The sequence below is a fragment of the Lepisma saccharinum genome, chromosome 1, assembly GCF_977018435.1.
Source record: "Lepisma saccharinum chromosome 1, izLepSacc3.1, whole genome shotgun sequence".
In the NCBI taxonomy this organism is placed as follows: Eukaryota; Metazoa; Arthropoda; class Insecta; order Zygentoma; family Lepismatidae; genus Lepisma; species Lepisma saccharinum.
Window position 1 is genome coordinate 102,859,269 of NC_139229.1, and position 24,071 is coordinate 102,883,339.

At 36.6% G+C, this 24,071-nt stretch overlaps 1 protein-coding gene across 2 annotated transcripts in view; it reads right to left on the bottom strand.

Moving 5' to 3' along the window:
* Positions 1 to 2,908: 2,908 nt before the first annotated feature.
* loco (regulator of G protein signaling family member locomotion defects) overlaps positions 2,909 to 24,071 on the bottom strand; it is a 127,400-nt gene continuing 106,237 nt past the window's right edge. For both annotated transcript variants that reach the window (XM_083135509.1, XM_083135517.1), the window contains one exon: positions 2,909 to 6,722. In XM_083135509.1, the coding sequence (XP_082991635.1) occupies positions 5,817 to 6,722 (906 nt within the window). In that variant the 3' untranslated portion in view covers positions 2,909 to 5,816. The remainder of the gene's footprint in view (positions 6,723 to 24,071) is intronic.

Here is a 24,071-nt window from a genome sequence, read left to right on the forward strand (position 1 = left end):
CCCTAAGCACAAGAAGATCGATCGTTGACCCCGTCATTCATCGCAATGCATACTTCGCTCACCCGGAGAATCTGCTCCTGGCCATGATGACGCACCATCGACCACACATACGTGAGCTGGTCCGGTGACGAGTGATGTGAAGGCCAGAGCTACAGCAGAACCCAGTGGACAAATATGGAGGTTTAAGGTTCCCGCAAAACTCAACTTCGATGCTGTGGATTACTTCGACGTGATCGACTGGGCCATCTGCCCTATCTCGGACCCTCCCGTAATCAAGGCAATGACGGACACTGAGCTCAGGGATCTCATCACGATGGAGGTGACTCCAACTCTCACCTTCTCAAAATTCCCCAACCACACACAGGCTGTGGAAAGACACGTGAAGATGGTGACAGGTGGCGAAGGCTGTTTGTGGACAGAAATCGGGAGATGGCTTCATCCGTGCACGCATCGCTTCTCGACAGCTAATGCCGACGTTCGAGTCTTAACGTGACTTCTCTGACTTCACCTTGTAACTGTTTGTGGCATTTGATTGCCTTAACTGAGTTTTAAACTGACTAATAGTCACTATTGACTGACTATATCGTTATATCGTTGTAATGTCGCTTAGTATTGCAAAATAAAAGGTTGCGAAGGGCGATCAAAATATTGTTCAAAAGTCTTGAAATTTTTACACAGTGTTCTATTGATCTATTGGCACCTTTTGACATATCTAGCTAATTGAAATTCAAAAAAAAAATTTTTTAGCCCATTTTCACTCCACCCTACTCTGCAATAGCATGGTATTCTAGAGAGCAAGGTTAGTGTCCTGATCCAGCCTGCATTTTTAACTTAAAATTCTACTCTTCTTCATGTTTAAATTGTTCTGAGTTGATTCTTAAATGTAGACCTCTTGCTATAAAATTGTACCATACTCTTGAATAGCCTGATGAGTGGTGAACGAAAAGTTTCACATGCACGAGGGATAGTCTGAAAAAATGTTTTCCTAGTTTGCCATCAGCAAAGTTTTATTCTGAAGAAAGAATGTGACATGAGCAGAAAGAGGCATCGTTACATTATTTTTCCATAGTCCCCAGCAACATTCGGGCACTTGTGCCGCTTCACAAGTTTCAAGAAACCCTGTTCGTAAAACTGAGTGTCCCGTTTATGGGTGAAGTTGCGTACGGCAGCTTCCACTTGTGCTGTTGTGGTGAAACTCTTCCCTCCCAGTGCCTTCTTCAGATGATGATGTCCTCTCTAGTGGTTGTGGATGGTCGGCAGAGTCTCGCATCATCCATCACACTTTCTTGGCTGCATTGAAATTACTGAACACCATCACCCCACCATTTGCTTTGACATTACGCGAGTACCATACACTTTCACAGCCGATTATGAATTTCCGTACCGGAAGTCCCACGTGCCCATTTGTAGCGAACAGCAGCTCGCATTTCATCCATTGACCTTGATTGCTAAACACCTCTGTTCTCCATGCCAGGCAAGCACACACACTTCTAAACTACTCCTGCCTTCAACACAGCACTACGCTGGCACCCTCTGCAGGGAAAAGGTCGTGCGTCAGACAACAAAAATGGACGATGAGCATACAACAACATAATATCAACTAAAAATCTCCAAGCTTTCTGGAAGTACACATACGGGAAACTTTTTTTCCCAGACTATCTTTCGTAGTTTGTAGAGCTTTTGTATTAACAGTAAAAGCAGGTGCAACTCGTGCATTGTTTTTCCTGGGGGATCACCGAACTCGCATGTTACATGTTTATTTCCACGAATAGACTTTCCTCATAAAACAAGTTGGGAGGGAGGGGATTAAAGGGTTTATCCAGAATATTTTAACCTAGGAGTATAAGATTTTATAGTAAAGTTTAGCAGTGAAACGACAATTGTGCCTTCATGAAAAATTTGGGGTTTGTCTTAGAAAAGTATAAACTGTTAAGAGCATGTTGGCGACGTGTGGATGAATCACTTACCTAAATCCTTCAGACAGCCCAAAATAAAATGAATAAAATATCAATTGTAATCTATTCCTGGAATTTCAAAAATAACTAAGTAGTAGAACCAACTGTGATTAAAGAGGAATTGCAACCAATTACATGTGCACACTGGAAATCGAATCTGACACACTTTGAATTGAAACATCTTTGTTTAAAATTGTGGTGTTTCGACCAGCACATGCTTTTTCCTCTAGCATCCTTTCAACGGATGAGGAAGTTGTTTTTTTTTAAGTTAATTATATCCACACATAGTGTTCATTTCTTACCTGCACATACAGCATTGCTTCAAATAAAAGCACAGTCCACCCCTTGCTTCACACAAAGCATTATTACTCTCCAACAACTAACCAAAGAACTTCTAAAACTAACAAATTCGAGACATTGACAGGGTTAGTTGAGTCTTCCTTTCTTGTCTAAGATCGCACATGCTTTTACTATCACATACCTAATGACAGCGAGGATAGGATGACTCATCTTCTGCAGCTTCTGCGAGAGCACAAACTGCACATGTCGTTTTTCGGAGATGAAGATTTCGATGTAGCCATTTGCTTGTATACCCTTCTCGAGCTCAAGCTTGCCACCCCATACTTTCACCATAATAGGAGCTGTCCTGTGGATATTCAACTGAGGAACTGCACCCAGATCGGCTTTCTCAGTAAAAGAATGTGTACGTTATGGCCACAAATACATTACTTATTGTGTAGAAATTTCAGCAAAAAATTATGAAAAGGTAAACCCTTTGTTTATACAAAATACAACAGACAGCAGTTTACATAAAATTGCAACCAGTACTACCTCTATAGAGCAGATGAACAGATATTTAGTCCATAGTCAGCACTATTTGCATACTGTAACATCCCTGCGAAATCATTACTTCTCATAAAATTAGGTCACAGGAATAAACAACTGTAAATTTCTGCATAAATTATATTAATTCTCTTGTCTAGTACAAAAATTGTACACAAAAACTATACAATTTGAGAAATGAAGTTCGCCTCTCTTGTCGGAACTTCAACACACAAACACATACACTTCTGTGCACCACCTTCACCAGTATACATTACCCTCTGAAAACAGGATCCCAAATACTCTTCCCAACACACAGTCTTATCTGCACAAAGAACAGCCGACTGTACTTCATCCAAAAGCTACCACATTGCAAAAACTGTAGAATGTGATTATACATAACTTTGAATGTACATACAACATATTTATGTACTGTACATGAACACTAAAGAAAAAGTTATTGCAAGAATTATTACAATAAAGTCTATCAGTTAGTAACCTAAAGTGTACATTACTATGTTTTTTTATCTTTATCACAGCACCTTCCTTATACAAAATGGCTTATTTACTTTCCAAACCTTACATCACTTCATAATTACTAGTACACAAGAATAACAAGAAATTTTTCAAGAATTAGAGAAATATAAAAACTTAACAAGCAGCCTGACAGTTAATTGAAAATAAAAGAAGAGCATGTAAATTCATGTATTTGAAACAATTTGGATGCCAAAATCTTGGTTTTGTAAATTATCTCCTTCCTATAAAAAATATTCCTCACATTTAGTATAAAGTATGTAATTGGTTTGAGATAAGTGAGTAAAAAGTTTCAAGTTTATCACACGCTTCAGTGTTTGTCAATTGATCAAAGTTTCAGCAGAAATACTTGAAATACAGTGGAACCTCGATTTTATATTTTTAAAGGGGCCAAATTGAAAGAACTGAAAATGTGGGAAAATGTCAAATCCAGGAAAATTTTATAGCATTTTGCTCTATTGGGACCATGCACATTGAATGTACAATGAAGGAAAATGTAAAACTGGGGAACGTAAAATCAGGGTTCCATTGTACAAAATATCACAGAAAATGCTGAAATGATGATTGATTGCAAAGCACAGATTGTTTGTGTAATTGTGTTTTCTAAATTTCAAGTAATTTCTTGACAGAACAAAAGCACCGATCCTCTTTTTCATACAATTAAAACATGATGATTATGGAGGCAGGGAGGAATGGGTTATATTACAACGAAGAAATTATATATCCTTCAATGACTTAATGAGGTAATCAAAACTGTTTTCACTTCTTCGGCAATTTTAGCTTTCTCACGTTCACAAATGAGGCAACGTATGTATAAAGAATGAATAATGTTCTCATGCCACCTTGTACTGAAGACAAAATTCCTACAGGATTAGTTGACATTCATTGTTTACTATGCAAGAGTGAGGGAGAGGAAAGATGGTGGACAAACATTTTCTGTTGTGATATTTTTTACTGTGAGTTGGCAACACTAAAATGAATTCATGTTTTGGACAACAAAAGACACAAATGCACTAAAAGAGAGTACCATTCATCCACGAAACTTTTTTATTTTAAATTTCAGTGGACACTGCCACAACCCTGTTGGGAACTTGTAGTGCTATTGCACTTATACTTGTGGTGTTGGCTCTTGCACAGGGGGAGGGGGGTGTCTTAGACAATGGGTCCGGGATTAGCTAAGGACCTCTTTCTCTTCCACAGAAAGGGGGAAACAAAAGAAAGAAGAGGCCAGATTCACGATAAGTGAATACTTCATTTGAGTGTACTAGGAACGTTCAACCCTTCTTCATCAATGAAAGGAATTTGATGAAGTTAGAATAATGTTCCTATTATACAGGTACACACACAATGTTACACACAGCATCTGAGCAATTTCACTTGCTTATGAAATGTAAAGACAGAATTAAAGAGATAACTATAGTTAACTGCGGCCACATTTCAGAACTGCATTAATAAACTTAACGAAATTTACTTTTAAAAATTCAATATCAAAATTGTAAGCTGAATAATTAAATTAGAATACAGCGGAACCCCAATTTTACATTCCCAGATTTTAAATTTCCCTCCATAATACATTCAATCTTGATCCCAACATAGCAAAATGTCATAAAATTTTTCCAGTATTACTTTTGCAGTTAAGTTTTCTTCAGCTGGGTCCCCTGAAAAATGTAAAATCAGGTTTCACTGTATTATGAAAGAAGTGAAAGAAGAGAACACACTAAAACTTTCATACTAGCTGGTACTGCACAAAACTGAATTATCTAATTTAATTTACAAATGAAAATAAAATGCAACTGCTCCACAAATTAATGCTGAAGATACTATCTGATAATGTACTAATCTTTCTTTTGTTTCACCTTGTGTAATGCTGTTCATTACCTCTAGCACCCAGAACTGTTACTTATTCAAAATTAATCATATAAACTTACTCTTTGTTTTCAAGAAGTTGGATAGACTATAAAAGAAAGATTTAGCAAAGTAACCTACCGTATTTTTAAATTAAGAAGTAAATTCTTAGATGAAAATTACAATTAACGACCATGTACAATCTTAACATGTGTGAAAAGTAAACAAAGCAGAGTTGTAAAATGTGTATGGTGAAGAAATTTATGTACTATATAAACACGTCTATAACATTACCAATGTAAAAATCTCTTTCAGTTACTTTCCATATATTACTATTCGGATGTATGATAGTATTATTTTCACATATTTACATGAATTTTATGTATGCATTTATATATAAAATTGGATAAAATATGCATTATGTGCAGATAAAGCTTTGATATAAATATGATTTACAATTATGTACAGTCGCTGGTATATCTACATAATTGGCAGACCTCTAAATAACATTGTACTTTATGAAAGGCAGTCTTAAATAAAAACTAAGTTCCCTTCAATACTGCACTTATCCGTATACATATATACACATCAGAATCAGAGTTAATAAATAAAAATTCTTTGTTAAAATTCCTAAAGTACAACTTCTACTATTTTGAGGTTTTAAACAAAACTACTGCTAGGTTGATCCAAGTAAATTGCTCTCCTGTTTCGACAAATTTTAAGATCTCTCTTTTCCACAGGCTGCAAACTGTTATTGTCGTCACCTTTACCTCTTATATTTGCTTCGAGTTTGTCATCGCCAGACAAGTGTGTAAAAGAGGAGCTAGAGGTTATCCACAGTGCACGCTGTTGGGCCGTCCTCGTAGCAATGTTCCTAGGTTTTGGTGGGAGCGGTGGGGGATCACTGGACCTATGGGGGAAGTCCTCCATGGAAACTCTGTCACTGTCTAGCTGCTCGCTGAAAGCAACAGGGGAAGGCGGAGTAAGGTTCGCTTCCTCTAAATGGCTCGGCGACGTCCTCCGAGTGTTCGAGGACAGAAATTTCGAAGGAGTCAGGGTTTCGTCACCATCGTTGTTAATCAAAGTTTTGTCCAAATCTAGTTCCGCACTCGCAGCTTTAACGTCATCCGATACTGCATTATTTAGCAAACCATCAGTAGTTAATAAAGACATTTCACTACTTTTAACCTTCATATTCTGTGCCTTTCCGGATAAAACATTTGACAATCCTGCAGAATGTTGCAGAAACTTTGCCACGTCTTGTCTAAGTTTAAATTCCTTCCGACTGCTTTCTACACTTAGGCAGGTTCCGTTGGATCGCAGGTTGGATATACTGCAATTCCTAGATAAGAAATAGTCCTCTGCTTGTTGGGGAGTAGGAATAATTCCATCTCTACTAAAACTATTTTCCAAGAACTTCGAAATAAATGACACATCACCACCAAGTACATATTTTGTTGACCCATCTGTACTATCACTTTCAATTTGTTCTTCATAGTATAGGTTTCCTTCACTTCTTCTAACTTTTCTGATTTTCTTGCTGCTTTGTGGGTCATTTTCCTTGTCCTATAATAAGCAAAAGATAAAATCAGTGTAATGATATAATTGTACAGAACAAAGTGACAAAAATAAATGCAATCTTATCTTCAAGACATTTCACAATTACAGTTCAAAAACTTAAAATCCACTGTATATATAAAATGTACACAAAAACCAGTATGTGTTATCTGTGGGAATTAAGTTGGCAGGTATATTTAATACTTTGATTCTTCATTTAGCAGACAGCCGAAAACAAAGAATTCGAGATAAGAAAGAAGCAAGCCGGACTGGAAATCGGAGACGACACGAGCTACGAATAGGGACATTGAATATTGGAACACTGACAGGAAGCACTGAAGAAATTGTGGATCTAATGGAGAGAAGAGGGATAGACATCTTTGGAATGAGTGAAACTAAATGGAAAGGAAAAGGAGAAATGAAATTGAGGAAAGACTATAAACTGTACTTGGCAGGGACTGAAGAGAGCAGACGAAGTGGAGTTGGATTTGTAGTCACAAGTGGAATAAGTGAGGAAGTAGAAAGGGTAAATGACAGAATTATGAAACTAAAAATGAATATAAAAGGGGAAAGTAATTGAAATAATTCAAGTGTATGTACAAGGGAGGAGAAAGAAGTATTTGAAGAATACTTGGAAGAGCATGTAGGAAAGGAGTGGCAAATTGTGATGGGTGATTTTAATGCACAGTGGGAAGAGACAGGAAAGGGTATACGGAAGTACTTGAAGCAGATGGATGGGGACAGAGGAATGAGGAGGGAAGGAGGCTACTGGACTTTTGTAAGAGAAATGGACTGTTAGTAGGTAACAGCTGGTTTAAGAAGAAATATGGCACCCACAAGATTACAAGATACAGTTCGAATAATGAATAAAAGTCTGTAACAGATTATATATTGGTAAACAAGGAAGTAAAGAAGACAATGAACAACATTAAAGTAATACCCAGTGAGAACTTAGACAGTGACCACAGGCTACTAGTAGATGTGAGGAGATGGAAAATAAAAGATAGAAGGGAAGAACAAGAGAGATGGATAAGAGTGTGGAAATTGAAGGATAAGATGACAAAAGAGAAATATCAAGAAATATTGCGAACAAAAGTGTCAAGAGATGAATCCAAAGTAGAAACAGAATGGACAAGATTTAAAACAAAATTAGTAGAGGCAGCCAAAAACGTATGTGGAAGGACAAGCAAGAAAGAAAGAAGAAAGAAACACCATGGTGGAATGAAAGAATTAGATAGGCAGTGAAAAACAAAAATAATGCATTTAGAAAATGGTTTAAAGTTAAATCACAAAATGCACAAAAATAGTACATGAAAAAGAAGAAAGAGGCCAGAACAGTAGTAAAGAAGGGAAGAAGAAAGTGGATGGATGAATGGACCAAAGTGTTAGAAGAAAATTTAGATGGGAACAAGAAAGTATTCTATGGATTAGTGAGGGAAAAGAGAAAGAGGAGACAGCTGTAAGCTAAGGGATGAAAAGGGGAATGTTGTAGAAGTGGATGAAGAAATAAGGAGAATGTGGAGAAATCATTGAGAAATTGCTGAACGTGAAAAAAGAAAATGAACATGAAAAAGTGAAGGAAAAGAAAACAAGAAAGAAAAAGTGAATCTTACATGGAAAGAAGTGGAGGAAGCTCTGAAGAGAATGAAGAGAGGTAGAGCACCTAAGTGCCAGTAGAAATGATACTAGGAGCAGGAGTGATTGGTGTGCAGTGGCTGTTCAGAGTGTTGAAAACAGTGTGGCAAGAGAGAGAAGTGCCAAGAGATTGGACAAAGGGACTAATAGTTCCCATATTCAAGAAGGGTGACAGAAAGGAATGTAAAATCTACAGAGGAATAACACTTATGTGCCACTCAGCAAAGGTGTATGAGAAAATATTAGAGAAGAGAATAAGGGAAGAAACAGAGCTGAACATGAGAGAGGAACAGTATGGATTTAGAAGAGGCAGATCAACAGTAGATCTGATATTCACCATAATGCAAATGCAGGAAAGGTACTACTATGGAGATGATTTGATTCTGGCATTCCTAAATATAGAAAAGGCATATGATAGCATGGACAGAACAAAGATTTGGAAGACTAAGAGAGAAAGGAGTCGAGGAAGAGATAATATGTAGAGTGCAGAGCACATACAAGGCCAACCAGAGCTGTGTGAAGACACCAGTGGGAAGAACGGAGTGTTTCAGTATAAGTAATGGATGGACTAAAACAGGGAAGTGCTCTTTCCCCACTGCTCTTCATAATTACAATGGATGTGGGGAAGAAGATAGGAGAGGAAGAGATGAAGGCGCTGTTTGCTGATGACTTAGTAATATGGGGGAACAGGGAAGAAGTACAGAGCCAGCTTGATAGTTGGAATGAGGAAATCAGAAGAGCAGGAATGAAATGAGGTGCAGAAAAGAGTGAGGTGCTAATAACAACAAGAAACAGAGTCAGAAATGAACCAAGAATAAAGATGTACACGGAAGAGTTGACGGTAGTAGAGAGCTTCAAATATCTAGGAAGCATAATTGAGAGAAGTGGGAGAATAGATGAGGAGGTAAACAGAAGAGGACAAATGGGTGGTGGATTATATCAAAGTGTTCGAAGATTAATGTGGAACAGGGATGTACCTATGAAATGCAAGAAGGTAATATACAACACATACTATGTGCCGATAAATATGTATGGAGCAGAGACTTGGACAATGACAGAGCGAGACAAAAGAAAGATGCAGGCAGTGGAGATAAAATGTTTAAGGTGTATATTGGGGAAGACTAGAAGGGATAGAATAGGGAATGAGGAGATCCGACAGACAGTGGGTATGGTGAAGCTTCAGGACAGGATAGATCAGGCACAGATGAAGTGGTTCGGACACATGATGAGGATGGATGCAGAGAGACTACCAGTAAGAGCTTACCATGCGCAAGGAGTGGGAATAAGGCCAAGGTGGAGACCAAAATGTCGGTGGAAAGAGCAGATAGTGGTGTGTTAGGAGAAGAGGACAAGATTGGAACACCGTGGAAAGAGAGGACTGGTGGAAGACCAGGAAAAAATGGAGGTGCTTGACTTCTATGCCAACTCAGCCAGAGGTAGGAAACTGCGAAGGATGATGATGATGATTCTCCATTTCTGCAGTGTATGTTAATATGGTTCTCGACCTTCGTATAACCAGAGCCTGGTAAATTCATTTTTTAAAAGTCGATATCCTCACTGCAACAATTTTACTCTTAAATATATTTCCAATTTTTAAAAAACTTTATATAATTAATATGTACCATTAAAATTAAATATTAATAAATGCATTATGGCATAATCAAAGATTAATAGTATGATTATCTCTAAACTTGTTAACAAACATAAAATTAAGATACATTGGTTTTAAGTCACTGGATCTAGTGAACTTTTCACTGCCTGATATAATTGATGCCAGGGTCCAATACCAAGCTGTGGCCTGGTTGTTGAGAAACACTGGTCTATTGTGATGCCATTCTTTCTGGGCTTCAAATTACATGTTTATAATTCCTTCTGGATCTTCATGTGGCTTGCTCTTACTTTGCCTAGATACCTGTAGAGATTTTGTGGCAACCTGAGCTTATTTTGTATCACACGTCTAGACTAGAGAGAAAGGAAACCCCACAAAGATTCATTTCAATGTTCCAGAAGGAATTACAAACAGATGCAACTATTTCCAAAGTTTGCAACATCATAGCAATTTTTCAAAATAGTCTTTGCAGGCAAAGGCCAAAGGTACAGCAGTATTGTAACTTGCAAAATAGAAATATATGTATGTAAGTAGTATGATTTGTGATACAACCAGCACGATAAATGATGAGCCCCTCTCAGGCAGATTTGGCTACACTTAAAACAGGCTCAACATGCCCATATGCGCTTTTTGCTCAAGTGTGGAACCCTGCCTAATCCAAGATTTTTGTGAAAATGCCCTCGGGAAGTTCCCGTGAAATGATGACCCCTCTCAGATTGATTTGCCTACACTTATAAAAGGCACTTCTGTGAGATTGTTGTCCATAAATTTGTTAAAAATATGCCCCTCTTGATATTTTTTTTGGCTACACTTAAAACTAGGCCAAACGTATTAACACACACCCACCCACACCCACACATATTTACTTCCGGTTTAAGTTCAATTGGGCACCAGGTTCAACTTGCATATCTAGTACTAAAACAATGTAATTTTTCTAGAATTGCTCTGTGACTCTCTCATTTCTTACATCATAAACATATGATTTTTCCCCCATGAGAATAACACTACATATAGTGTCATCGGGGAGTGTATCGTGGAATTCACAGATAATTTTAATGTTTGTCCTGTCATTAACCACAACTTGTTTCCTTTTTGAAGTGTTGATGACAAACATGGGTCTCTGTGCTTTGAATTCATCTGGTGTGTAATACATGTCAGTATTGCCAGTAGTGACCCTTTTGTATGCTGTAAATGCTTCATATAATTTAAGGAAATCATTCTTGGACATGTCTAAATTATAATTTTCTCTAGGGAATACCTCATTTCTGCCATTTTTAAGATATATGTTCTTGATGTTGCAGTTATCAAATCTACTTGAATTTTTTTCCTGATTATTGTGTCTTCCAGTCTGAAACAGAACCACCACAAAATCCGGCATGTCGTATTGTATACTAGAGAATGAATTTGTAGCATCAAACTCATAATAAGTACCAGTTGCAGGCTTCTGTACACATTGATATGTATAAAATTGTAAAGGAATCTGTGGATTTTTTATTATATCAGCTTTGTATTTAAGAGCATAACTGGCTTCATATTCAACAACTGGGATTCTTAGCTCCATAGTCTGAATAATGCATTTGCCTTCATCAGGTAGGGTATTGGGCAGAGCTTCCCCTGTAGAATTTAATGTACTGTACCTCATCAAAGCATTATCATCATTGGCAGCTCTTCTAAATGTGATTCTTAAACCACCCTTCCACATAATATCTTTGTAATCTGAGAAGAATCCTGGCAACAGGCGCATAGGGAACAGCACTGTGTGGCTCTTGGATAATATTTTATCACCAGCCTCAAATCCACCTATTTTGTAGTAAGAAGCCTCGTTTTTGGATAATTTTAGTGTGGCCAAAGCTGTGGAGGTAATGCCGGGATAATCCACTCTGTTTATAACAACACCATGCTTTCTGATCTCAATTTCAGAGAACAGATGCGGCACAAAATTATCTACCAATCTTATATTTGAATTTGCCGGATAATCTGTTCCATCGAGCTTTACAACATCAAATTTGATGTATAGATCTGCTCTGTGGGGGTGTATAAAGCCATCCCCTACATCAAGATCAACCTCAATCTCTGTGTTGGGTTGATTTAAATTTGCAAAGGTCCTCCTGTTTGGGGGGAATGATTGTAGCTCATAACTCTCAATATTTTCCATTTTTTTGTATGTATTTTTATTTAAATATTAATCTCTATGATTGCAGTTGTTGTGGCTCCAGCAAAATCAACTAATTCTTCTTTTTCATTAGTGACCATCAACTCAATGTTATCTATTCTATTATGGCACACAGGAAAATATAATGTTGGGGATGGAGTGTAGATGATTGGCTCCATAAATTCAGAATTAGGTTTGAATGTTGCAATGATGCCAGTTTGTTTGTGAGTGCCTATGCCATTTGATTTGGTGATCATACCCTCGGCCACATTACAGTGAATATTCAGAGTCTCTATGGCTAAGAATTTAGGTATATTAATAGCAGTGTGTTTGATGGCTGGTTCAAGTTTTGTGTTGTTCTCAAAGCCTAACAGCTCTCCTATAGTACCCAGATCCACTGTTTCTGTAGCAGATACAATCTCTACTCTGTGAGTGACAGAATTTTGAGTTAATACTATACCTCTGGGTAATTGAGCATTTAGAGTGGACAGATTATATTGCCCTGGAGTGATGACAATTTTTTGATCCCCTACTGCAATTTTGTTGTGGTGTGTAATATTAGGGATCAAGTACATGCCATAAAATGCTCTGAGAGCTATTGTTTTGGGATACACTATATCATCATGTAATTTGAGTTTCAATATTGAATTTTGGCTGGTGAGATGGAATACCCCCATGATGTTTCAGATACCACAAGGCCTTTTGAAAATTTTCAATTGATGGTTTATTTATTTGAGACATATATCTGAGAACAGATAAACACAAATGTCCACAATTAACATCTTTGAAGTTTTGAACACGGGCATTATTGTAATAAAGATTAGCTGATTTTAGATATTTTATTAAATTTTCAGGTGGAACACCTCCAAATGAATCAAACACAAATGCCTCATTGTTTAAATATTTAAGATAACAAATCCAGTGAGTGCCCTGATTTTTGTACTTATCCAAATTAACAATGCCACACTCTTTGTTGAGTGGTTGCTCTGGCAAAGAATCAGACATGTACACACCTCTAAAATTTTTGATGCCCAGTGGCTTAATTAAAGCTTCAATATCTTGGTTTGTAAGCGGCTCTTGTTTTTTTTAAACTTATTCATGGCTCTCTTAACACCTTTGCCTTGTTTCTCCATGGCCAGGTTATGGCGCTTCAATTCATCTAATTCTGCCCTATTTTTCTTGGCATCTATTACTGTTTTTGCTATGGCAGCTGATCCCCCAGCCAAGCTCCCAACAGCCCCAAGTGCTGCTAAGATGGCCGGGATAGTAAATATGAAACCCCCCACATGTGATTTTTTTCCTGGATTGTTGTAATTTTTTTAATTGGGGGGTACTAAGCAACAATTTCATACCATGGCCCTTTGCAAGACAAGAATTTTTTTCTTCCGCTGCTTTTTGGTTAAAAGACTATCAATAGTTTTAAGAGATTTAAGACCTGCATAAGGTATTTGATACATAACACCCTTGGCCTTCATTCTAGGTTTATTATATATATATATTCACAACCCCCACCCCAGTTTTTGTTTGGTGTTCATAGCTATGGTGGTCCCCAATGCTGCTATTTTTTCACTTAAAGAAGCATCTTTGCTTACAAATCTACCAAATGCAGCCTCTTCTAATTTTTTGTCTGCAACATGTCTCTTGTCAAGATCAGAATGTGTGTTGTATGCTATGTCATGGTCTCTACAAGCAGCATCTAGGGGATTAACACCAGGATCACCTCTGTTTAATCTATGGTCCAATTTTGTGCCTGGACCACAATACTGATAGCCTGGAATGTGTAGTTCAAATGGCAGCTTGTTTATAATGTCATTAACCAACCCCCGGCCCTCAGAAATATTCCAAAATTTAGGGGGTAGAGTATTAATAATTTTTATAAGATATCCAATCCCCTTAGTGTCATTCACTATAAAATTAGACAATTTTGTGCTTATCATGTCCATAATTCCAACCTTTTCATTGTAAAAATTGTGGTTGCCAGCATTTTCCTCCCCAGCTATCACCAATAACCTATCTACAAGTTTCCTGACATCATCAACCCACACAAATTCTTTAGGCAGGGTGTTGTATTGTTTGATTCCACTGCCAGTCTTAATTTGTGACCATATGGGCTTGATTAAATTGTTGTATTTTGCTCCACTGCTAGACTTGACTCTTTCTTGTGTGGGATCATTGTTCTGGTATAGAGCATCTGATTTTATTAATATTTCCTTGTAGTGCTCATAGTCTTGATCTGTATAGCTGCCAGGCCTTTTCCTAGTCATCAGTTCCCACAATCCAGGTGTGCCGGGATATTTAACAAAACCACCTTTTTGTCCAAGATGAGATTCTGAATATACAATTATATCATCTCCCATAAATGTTACTCTGAAATTGCCAATTCTATGTATGATGCTACCATCACGCTCTGTGTCAGCATATAAGCCAAAGACCTCATCTTTGTTGTCTTTAGGTGTGCTTAAATATTTTTGAGCAAGAAGACCCAATTCAATAGGATCCTGAGTAGCTTCAATTCTTCGAGGAGCAACAGGACTAGGTGTATGAATACTGGAAAGTGGGGTGATTGGATAATCTAATATGTTCCTTGCAGCTACAGGTACAAGCTCTGTGATCAAATTTTGATTTTGCTCTGTAACAGTTTTGATATTTTTACCTAATTCACTAATAGCATCAATAATAGGCTGTTCTGTTTGTTTGTGTTGTTCATAAATTCCTCGGTTCTGTGATTTCCATCCCTTAAATCTTTTTACAAGATAATCTCTTAATTTAAGATCATCAATAATTGGCCTTTTCATGGTTATTTATATATGTTTCAATGTCTAGAAAATTGTTGATTTTATTTCTGTATTTGCCACTATTGGGTTTTCTTGTCATATCAATTGTGACAAACCCATAACTGTCCTGGTTCCAGCACCTACTGCAAAACTTGGAAAAATCATTGTAGCTCAAGTCCCCACCTACATATTCATCATGTATGTGTTTGAGGTTGGTATGATCTTGATGAAACACACATATAAAATTGCTGTTGTCTCGGATCAGCTGCTTCGGAATTTTAGAAAAAGTCTGTGCCAGGTAGAAGCAATCAATGTTTTTGTGTCGGCCCTGTGTAAAGAAATTTCTAACCTTGTTTTGATTATCCAGTATAATGTCAAACACAACAACAGAATTATCGAGACATTCATGAAGTGGCTTAACATCTGATTCAAAAGTGGCAATATCCAATCCATCATATAGCTTCATCAGCTGCTGATATTTTAATTGTTCCAAGCTCTTAGAGAAGACATACAAGTGCCTGTTTTTCCAGTCTAACCAGTTGGGTGCCAATAAAAAATTATCAATCATTAGTGTAGTTTTACCACAAGCCGATGGCCCAACAATAAGACATCTAATATTTTCAGGCAGCAACTTGCCATTTCTCTTAATCTGCTGTTCAGGTTCTGGCAGCCTTTTTATAACATCCCAGGTGCTCATATTATCACTTTGTCTGCATCGATCCAGCTGTTTTCCGGATGACCTAGCCATTTGACAAATAACTTGTTGCCTTTTCTGCGGATGATTTTTTCTATGAGATATGTGTCAGGCTGTTTAGTTTTGCTGAGTTCTTCTTCATAGAATCTGCCTTTGAGAATTTCTCCTCGGTGATCTTTTATTATATATGTGTTAAGGGTCCCAGGTTTAATTTGAACCACTGTAAATAATTCAGTGCTCCAGTTTCTTGTAAAGCCTCTTTTGAATAAGTGCTTATATTTGCTGATTCTTACTTGATCACCCACCCTGTATTTGGCCTTTCTTGTTGTTGGCTGGTACCTAGGATAATAAACAGTCCTGATCAAATTTTGCTCATCAGATGAAGTTACTTCAGAGGGTTTCATGTTGATTGTGGAATGGACCGAGTTGTTATATTTATGTAGAAGTTTACAAAAGTGTAAATTGTTTATACATAAGATTTTTTAGGGTTCTGTTGAATCTCTCTACAATTGAGGCTTTGAGATCACTGTAACTCGAATAATGTTGTATTGACTGGCTTTTAATAAATTGTTGGAACACAGAATTATAAAATTCTTTGCCATTATCTGTTTGCAAATAGCGCGGTGATCTTCCACTCTGATTGATGATTGTTCTGATGGCTTCTGTAACACATTTTCCAGTTTTTGATTTGAGTGGCACAGCCCAGGCAAATTTTGAAAATGTGTCTATTACAGTAAGTAGATACTTGTAGCCCTTATTGATTTTGTCTAAGTTTTTCAACTGTCCACTTGCCATCTCAATCAAGTCCCCTTGCCATAAATCATCTATGCCTTTTGTGACTACTGGCAGTCTCTTATAATTATGTCTGGCTTGTCTGTGTAATTCATCAACAATAATTTGTCTAGACATAATATGAAAACAGGAATATTGCAACTATGGGGTGTTCAGCAGCTGATACTACAGGATTCTCTAAATATAATTTGTCCCCTATTTGTATTTTAAATTCCAGAGAGCCATCATCTTCAGCATAGGCTGTTTCTAATGTATTGGGATCCTCTAACTCTACACTGGTGATTTTTGGTTTGTTGTCAGCATTTGTTATTGATAAGGTAGGGTAGTGGTGTGCCTGTGGTTGAAGCCAATATTTGATCTTGATTGGTCTCAGTGTGCCCCCAACAAAAAACTGGTAATAAAATTGTGCAGGGGACAGCATATATATTTTGCCACCTGGTGTAAATGGTGAATCATATTCTTTGTTGGGGATGCTGTACAATTCAAGAATTACTGTATGTTTTGGATTCTCGATTATGCCTGTTATTTCTTTTTCTGCTGTAAGCAATCTACTTGTTACAGATTCAAGGTGCTCATTGATGGTCCTAACAACATCATCATGGCCTGGCTTGATTTTTATGTCCACAACAAGTTTCTTGTATTGTTGCACAATCTCTTGAAGCTGGGTGGCAAAAACAGACAGAGCATTTGGTTGATTGGATTCCATGGTCCCTAGCTGTTGCTTGATATTAGCTACAATTTGTTGCAAATTTTCAATAACTGCCAATTTTGAATTTTGAGCAGTAAGATCATGGACTTGTCTTCTGATATCCTCAAACAGGGCATGCAGTTCATTAATATGTTGATTGGTTGGTAGAGTGGCCACTGTTTGAGTGAGTTGTTTGATCTCTGTCTGGATATTCTTGATATCTTCTGATTTCAATATCCTATTCACAGCTCTCTTAATATTTTTAAGTTCCTGTGATGTAGGCAGATTTGATACAGTATTTTGCAAATATTCAAGTGCCAATTTCACATTATTTAATTCAGAAGCATCAGCCACATTTTGCATAGCATTTTGGAGCAGGGCTATATCTGCCTGAGTGGGTGTTGATTGTTGTAAAATTTCAAGCTTTGTTTGGATATCATCGATCAAGTGATGAAAATGAGATAGTTCAGATTCAGTGTTGAGGTTTTCAAGCTTTGTGATCTGTTCCTGGACACTGACAAGTGTGTCTACAATACCGGGCAGGCGGGATTCTAGAGATTCTTGTACATTTGTCAAATCACTTTGCACTGCTGCTATTGTACCCTCAAGATGGGTTATGGTACTTTGAATTTTTCCAAAATCTTCATATGTTTCAAATTGCAGCTTAATATTTGCTACACTCCGAGTTATTGCACTCAAAGCATCAGAAGATGGCAAGTTGTTCATAAAATTTTCAAGTGTCTCAATTTTTTCTTTAACCTCGGCTATGGCATTGTTCAAGGGGTCCAGATTAGGTATTTGGAGTGATTGAATCTGTTCTTTTAGAGTGGAAATCACTAGATCAAAATCTTCTTGTGATTTTATGCTTTTGACAATTGTTTGGAGCTGTGTCTGGACATTATTTATCTGCTCTTCCAATTGCTGTTTCAATTGCTCAGAGTTGGTGGCCTGGGTTTTAAATTTGGCTTGAAGAGCTGCTACAGCTTCTTCTAAACTTTGAAAATTATCTAATGTGGCCAAATCAGTATATTTCTGAAGCAGCACTTTGAGTTCTGAATCAATTTTAAGAAGAGGGTCCATGCATTGTGATTGTAAATTTGTAATTTCTAGTTGAAGACTGGCATTGAGTGTGGTTTGTAAAGCTTGCAAATCACTTCTTAATTTCTTGACTCTGACATCAAGCATCAGAATCTCATCACTGTGATCTTCATGCCTTGTATGGCCAAATATATCATTAGGCATTTTTGTTTTAGTGGTTATTTATTATTGAATATCTGATTCTTAATTCTATAAAAAAAGGTATAAGCTTGTCATATGATCCCGGGACCTCAATATATAAGCAGTCACCAGCAGAAACAGTATATACAGTGCCAGAAATCATGTTTGAGTGCTTAATTCTATAAATATTTCTCCCTATTGAAATCTTGACATTACCCTCAGGGGTTGTATAAAATTGCAATTGCCCACCTACAGGTAATTGGTAATGATTTAAATTATTGTTAAATATGTACAATATTTTACCTGTTTTGTCATCAACATCTGTAAGTATGCTGTTCAGATGAATAATTAACAAAGCACTCAGTTTAGATAACATATCAGAAGAGGGTTGTGGTGTTGGCAGGTCCATAATAGCCTGTTTTTTGAACCCAAATAAGTTCATAGGCATGTTTATTTATTTCAAATCATGCTCTGTAATTGGGCATTGTTTGCCACTTTTCAAATCACAATGCCCCCATAGTAGAGTATGTATGCCACATGACAAAATACATCTCTTATCATCATGTGGGTCCAGAGCCACTTTTCTTACAATATTGCTAGTCAATAAGTGATCCACACTCTGAATTCTGGATTCTGATGTTCTGATTGTGCTACATGATTTGAGGCAATTTTTGTAATCTTCAAATTGGAGCTCTTTTTCCACAATCACTCTGCCAATGCCCTTGGCCTTTTTGGCAACAGCGCCACTACATGTTTCAAAACTGTACATCTTGGCTCTTAACCCAGCAAATGCCACAATAACATCACCAAGTGTCTCATCTTTTAACTTGCCAGGCACTTTTTTGTTGTGGGGTTTAATTTTTGAATGTTCAGTGGTATCAAAATATTTAAACAATTCAGGCTGTGCTATATCTTGATAAACATCTTCTGTTTGAATATCAAGAACAAAACTATCTGTGTCCATGTACATCAATTTTACACAATCACCATAAAAAGGTTTCAACACATCATAATACAATTTTAACATGTGTAATTTGGCCAATTCCAATATCACAGCCCCTACATAAATAGGCTTATCAAATTTAATATTTGTTTTTTTCATGTTGAAAAGTGCCATATTTTCATCATAAATTCTTCTGTAATTGAAGTTGGGCTTTGCAATCAATTTTTTGCTCCGGCTGGGGTCAGTAATTATTTTAACATCAATATGTTTTCTGACATTTTCAATTGTTTTGCCATACACTGAATTGACCATCAATTTAAACAAGGTCTTATCAAATTGGCTCATTGCAGATGTTCGAAGCTCTGTGTTTGTATCAATATATGGCTTCAACCATCTTGAGTGCCTGAACCTCAAAACTTTTCCAATTTTGGTCACTTGAACACCATGTTTCATCAGGAACTGGAGGTTTTTGTAATATATGACATAATCCTGTTTCGGCTCTAGAGTCATCATCAATTTCTTCTGTTTAGAGCCAGGTGAACACTTAACCTCAGGAATTGGGGGCAGATCAGAAAATGTATTGTGTAAATTATCTGGAATTGTCAGATCAACCTCTAAGAACAGGCCATAATTACTGTCATCAAAATTCTTAAGATCTTCAATATTGAAATCTTCGACCCACTCAAGCCCTGCATATGGCAGTTTTTTCATCATGGCATAACCATACAGGCTGTTTGCATCCACATACAGTATATAATTTGATGGCAGTGCTGGATCATAATCAGGAATATATTTGTTATTTGCTCTGGCATATCTCTGAGAACATTGCACCATGCCTCCTCTTATACATTGCTCCATAAACAGATACATATCTTGATCCTGGATCAGATCCAATTGCATTTTAGTGTTTAAAAACATTGCAGACCATGCTAGGCCCGGAGCACTGTAAAAATACATTGGATCCAGCTTATAATTTTGCATGGAAGATTTTCTGAATGCCTGCAGTATATCAGCTAAGAGGGTCACATCAAGTTTTAAATAAGCCTTGTGATAATCACCAAATGTCTGGCATTTTAAATTCTTCCACATCAACTGGGCATGGTGATAATCTTCATCAGTGATTCCAGATCCTCTGATTTTGCTGTAAAACTCTTGTTGTGGTGGCAGAGAACACTCATCAAATTTAGAAAAATCTGTAACATAATCATATGGATATACACCCTTCCGCCTAATTAATTTCAGGTCCTGATTTGGAAACAAAGCACATGTGATTTTGAATTGATCATCAGATAATTGAGTGGCCAGTGTAGCCAAGCTAGCCGATAAAATTCTGTAGGAATCAAGAAATCTTAAGTGAATAGAAACACCATTAACTTTAATTATTTTGTTAATGGCAATATATTTCTCATTATTTTCAGCTAAAATATTTAAATTCTGCTTGTCAAACCCCTCGTAACTGATCAAATGATGAAAATCATAATTGGATGCACCATGGCAAAATATATGAACAAATTTTGGTCTCTGGATCTGAATATTGCAGCTATTACACAGGGCCATTAAGAATTTACCATCTGTATGAGAATGGTGTTTCACCTTGATATTTGTATCTGAAAATTCAGAATCACATACCGGGCATTTTTCTGCATTATTAAAATCTTCAATCTGTTTCTCTGTTAAAGGCAACATGGGTTTTGATTTTAATAAAATATTAGATGCTATGTCATGGCACTCATTTTCTATTCTATGTGCAAATTTTTTGATGGCATCTGCTCCCATGTATAAATATTCTTTACTAACCACACCACCCTGTACAACCACATAATAAAAGCTGGAAGGTTCATGTAATTGATATGGTGTAATTGAAGATTCCTCAGGGTCTGGGCTGCAGAATGCAAGGGGTTTGAGGTTTGATTCAAAATCACAGACTATATATGCTGGGTGTTCCAACAAGGCTTCAAACTTTTTGAATTTGGCATTTTCACTTGGCTTAGGCATAAGCATATGAACAGGTTTATGATTCCCACAGTATTTCAGATGCTCAATTAACTTGTTTTTAGCAATTTCTGCATTCTCTTCACAAACACCATTCACCATTTTTCTACCATCAAATACAATTAAACATCTTCTACACAACTTGAATATTCTATGAGTTTTGTCTAGTTGTGTTCTGACTAAAGCTTCAAGATTATGTATCAGAGTGTAATGATTTGTGCCATCCTTTTCAATTAAGAGCAGATCAATCGGAATAGCAGATTCATCATCAAGTGTACTGATTCTGAGAGGATCTATCAAGCAATTGTCACGGCCAGTAGAACAAGTAAATACATTAATAGATAATTGTTTGCCATTGATGTGCCTGGCCTTTTTTTCAAATTTATCAATATTCTGAACAGGCATTGGATATTCTAAACCCTCCATTGCTTCATCAAAATTGTGTTCATGCTGTTTATAATAAGTTATTCTATCAGGATTCCTTGAAACTGGATACAAAGCAGCTAAAATACACCACAAAAAGCATTTCTCGTCATTATTTTTTATATTAACCACGGCTGTTTTGTTTTTGATATTGGCAGGTAATGGCACATAAGTGGAACCTTGTAATGGGTTGAATTCAGAAATATTAACATATAACTTGTGTGAAGATCCGCATAGGCTCCATCCAGACTCTTTTGCTGCAAATTCAGAGTGTTTAATATTCAATTGATCTATCAAACTGCTTATTATTTTGTCTGAATTTGCATTTGAATATACCGGTACAGTTTCTGTTATGTGGGGCTGTGTAAATTTTGTGCCATTTGGCTTCTTATATTGTGAAAACAATTTGAGAGACAGCTTATAAGAGCCATTTTGTGCATTTAGAATTGCCTGCACATCAGGATTTATACTGTTCAAAAAAGTCTTAATGTCACATCTTGGCTCTGATACAAAACGGTGATCCCTTAATTGGCCGTTAAAACTGCTATGGATGGGTTCATAGCGTGGCTGCTTTGCCGGTCCAGCATTAACAGGTGTTTCGTGCTTCCTTTTCAGACCAGATGTAGATGGTTGTGGAGGCAATGTTGATGACTGTGCAGAGCAAGTACCTTTATGTTTATATGTGAAATATTCCATGCTATATTTTCTATGGCATTTAGGGCATATTTTTGTGGGAGTTCTGCATTTGTCTGGATTACAATTCCTTTGATGCCTGGCCCAATTGGGGCTGGTTATATTCTTTTTGCATTGATTACAATATTTTTGATTTGGCATTTCTGTTGTTGTTTATTATATAAGATTTCCTGGGGTCCAAATCAAAATTCTATGCTTAATAAAAAATATCAGTTGGGTTCAGCAGTGTGATTTGTGTGTGTGTATGTGTGTGTGTGTGTGTGTGTGTGTGTGTGTGTGTGTATGTGTGTTAATATTTTTGGCTTTGGTATTTATATAAAATTTCTTGGGGTTCAAATCAAAACTCTATACTTAATAAACCTATGACAGGTTGTCAAAAATTCTGTATATTAAATCAAATAGATTTGTAATTCAATTTATACAAATCTGCAATATTTTTGTGTTTAAAAAATATGAGCAGCACTGCAACAACACACCCTTACTCTTCAACAACTCTCACAATACTGGCTGATATGCAATGCAAAATCTCTTTATATAGCCTAAGCACAGACCGCATTGAAAACATCTGAAACAATAGGCCAATCAGAATATAACACATCATTACATTATGTCATAAGCAACCAATCAGAAAACAACACATGTCTAATAATTTGTTGCAAAACATGATGCTAACTAACTAACTAACTCTCTAGCCTTCTTAAACCCGAAGGTTCATGGCTGCAGCAACACAGGCCTTCCATCTGTTCCTATCTTGAGCAAGTTCTAAATACTCTTTTCCATCCCTACCGATTTCCTTTAAGTCCATCTCAACGTTGTCCCTCCATCTTCGTCTTGGCCTTCCTACAGGTCTCTTACCATCTGGTTTCCCAACAAGAATCCTGTAAACTCCTCTTTCCTCTCCCATTCGTGCCACATGTCCTGCCCACCTAAGTCTTCTTGATTTAATTATTCTAATAATATCTGGACATGAGTACAAATTATGTAGTTCTAAATTATGTAACCTTCTCCACTCACCTGTCTCCTCATCCCTTTTAGGTCCAAAGATTTTCCTAAGGATTTTATTTTCAAATACTCTCAATTTATGTTCCTCTTTCAATGTAAGGGACCAAGTTTCACACCCATATAATACTACAGGCAAAATTACTGTTTTGTATATTTTAACTTTTAGTTTCTTAGATATTAAACGAGAAGACAAAAGTTTATGAAGAGAGAAGTAACATGCATTTCCTGAATTAAGCCTACTTTTTATTTCCTCTTTAATATAATTTTCATTTGTTAATATTACTCCTAAGTATTTGAATTAGGAAACTGGTTCAAACGAGTTGTTATCAATAATTAGATTTTGATTATTACCTAACACTTGGTTTCGGCCTGTAAGCATATATTTAGTTTTCTCTTTGTTAACTTCCAAACCTATCTCTTTAGCAGTTTTGAAAAATATTTTAGCATTATTCTTAATTGTATTCACATCATCCCCCAGTAAGTCTACATCATCTGCATATGCTAACAACTGAGTCACACCATTTAATTTTAGTCCTTCTTTAGTTTCTTTTACCTTCCTTACAGCATATTCTAAGGCAAAATTAAAGAGCAATGGAGATAATGCATCTCCTTGTTTTAACCCATCATGAATTGTAAATTTGTCAGACATATTATTACCCACACGAATTTTACTTTCTGTTTCACTGGTGCATATTTTTATCATACTAACAAGCTTCTTAGGTATTCCAAACTCTACTAATATA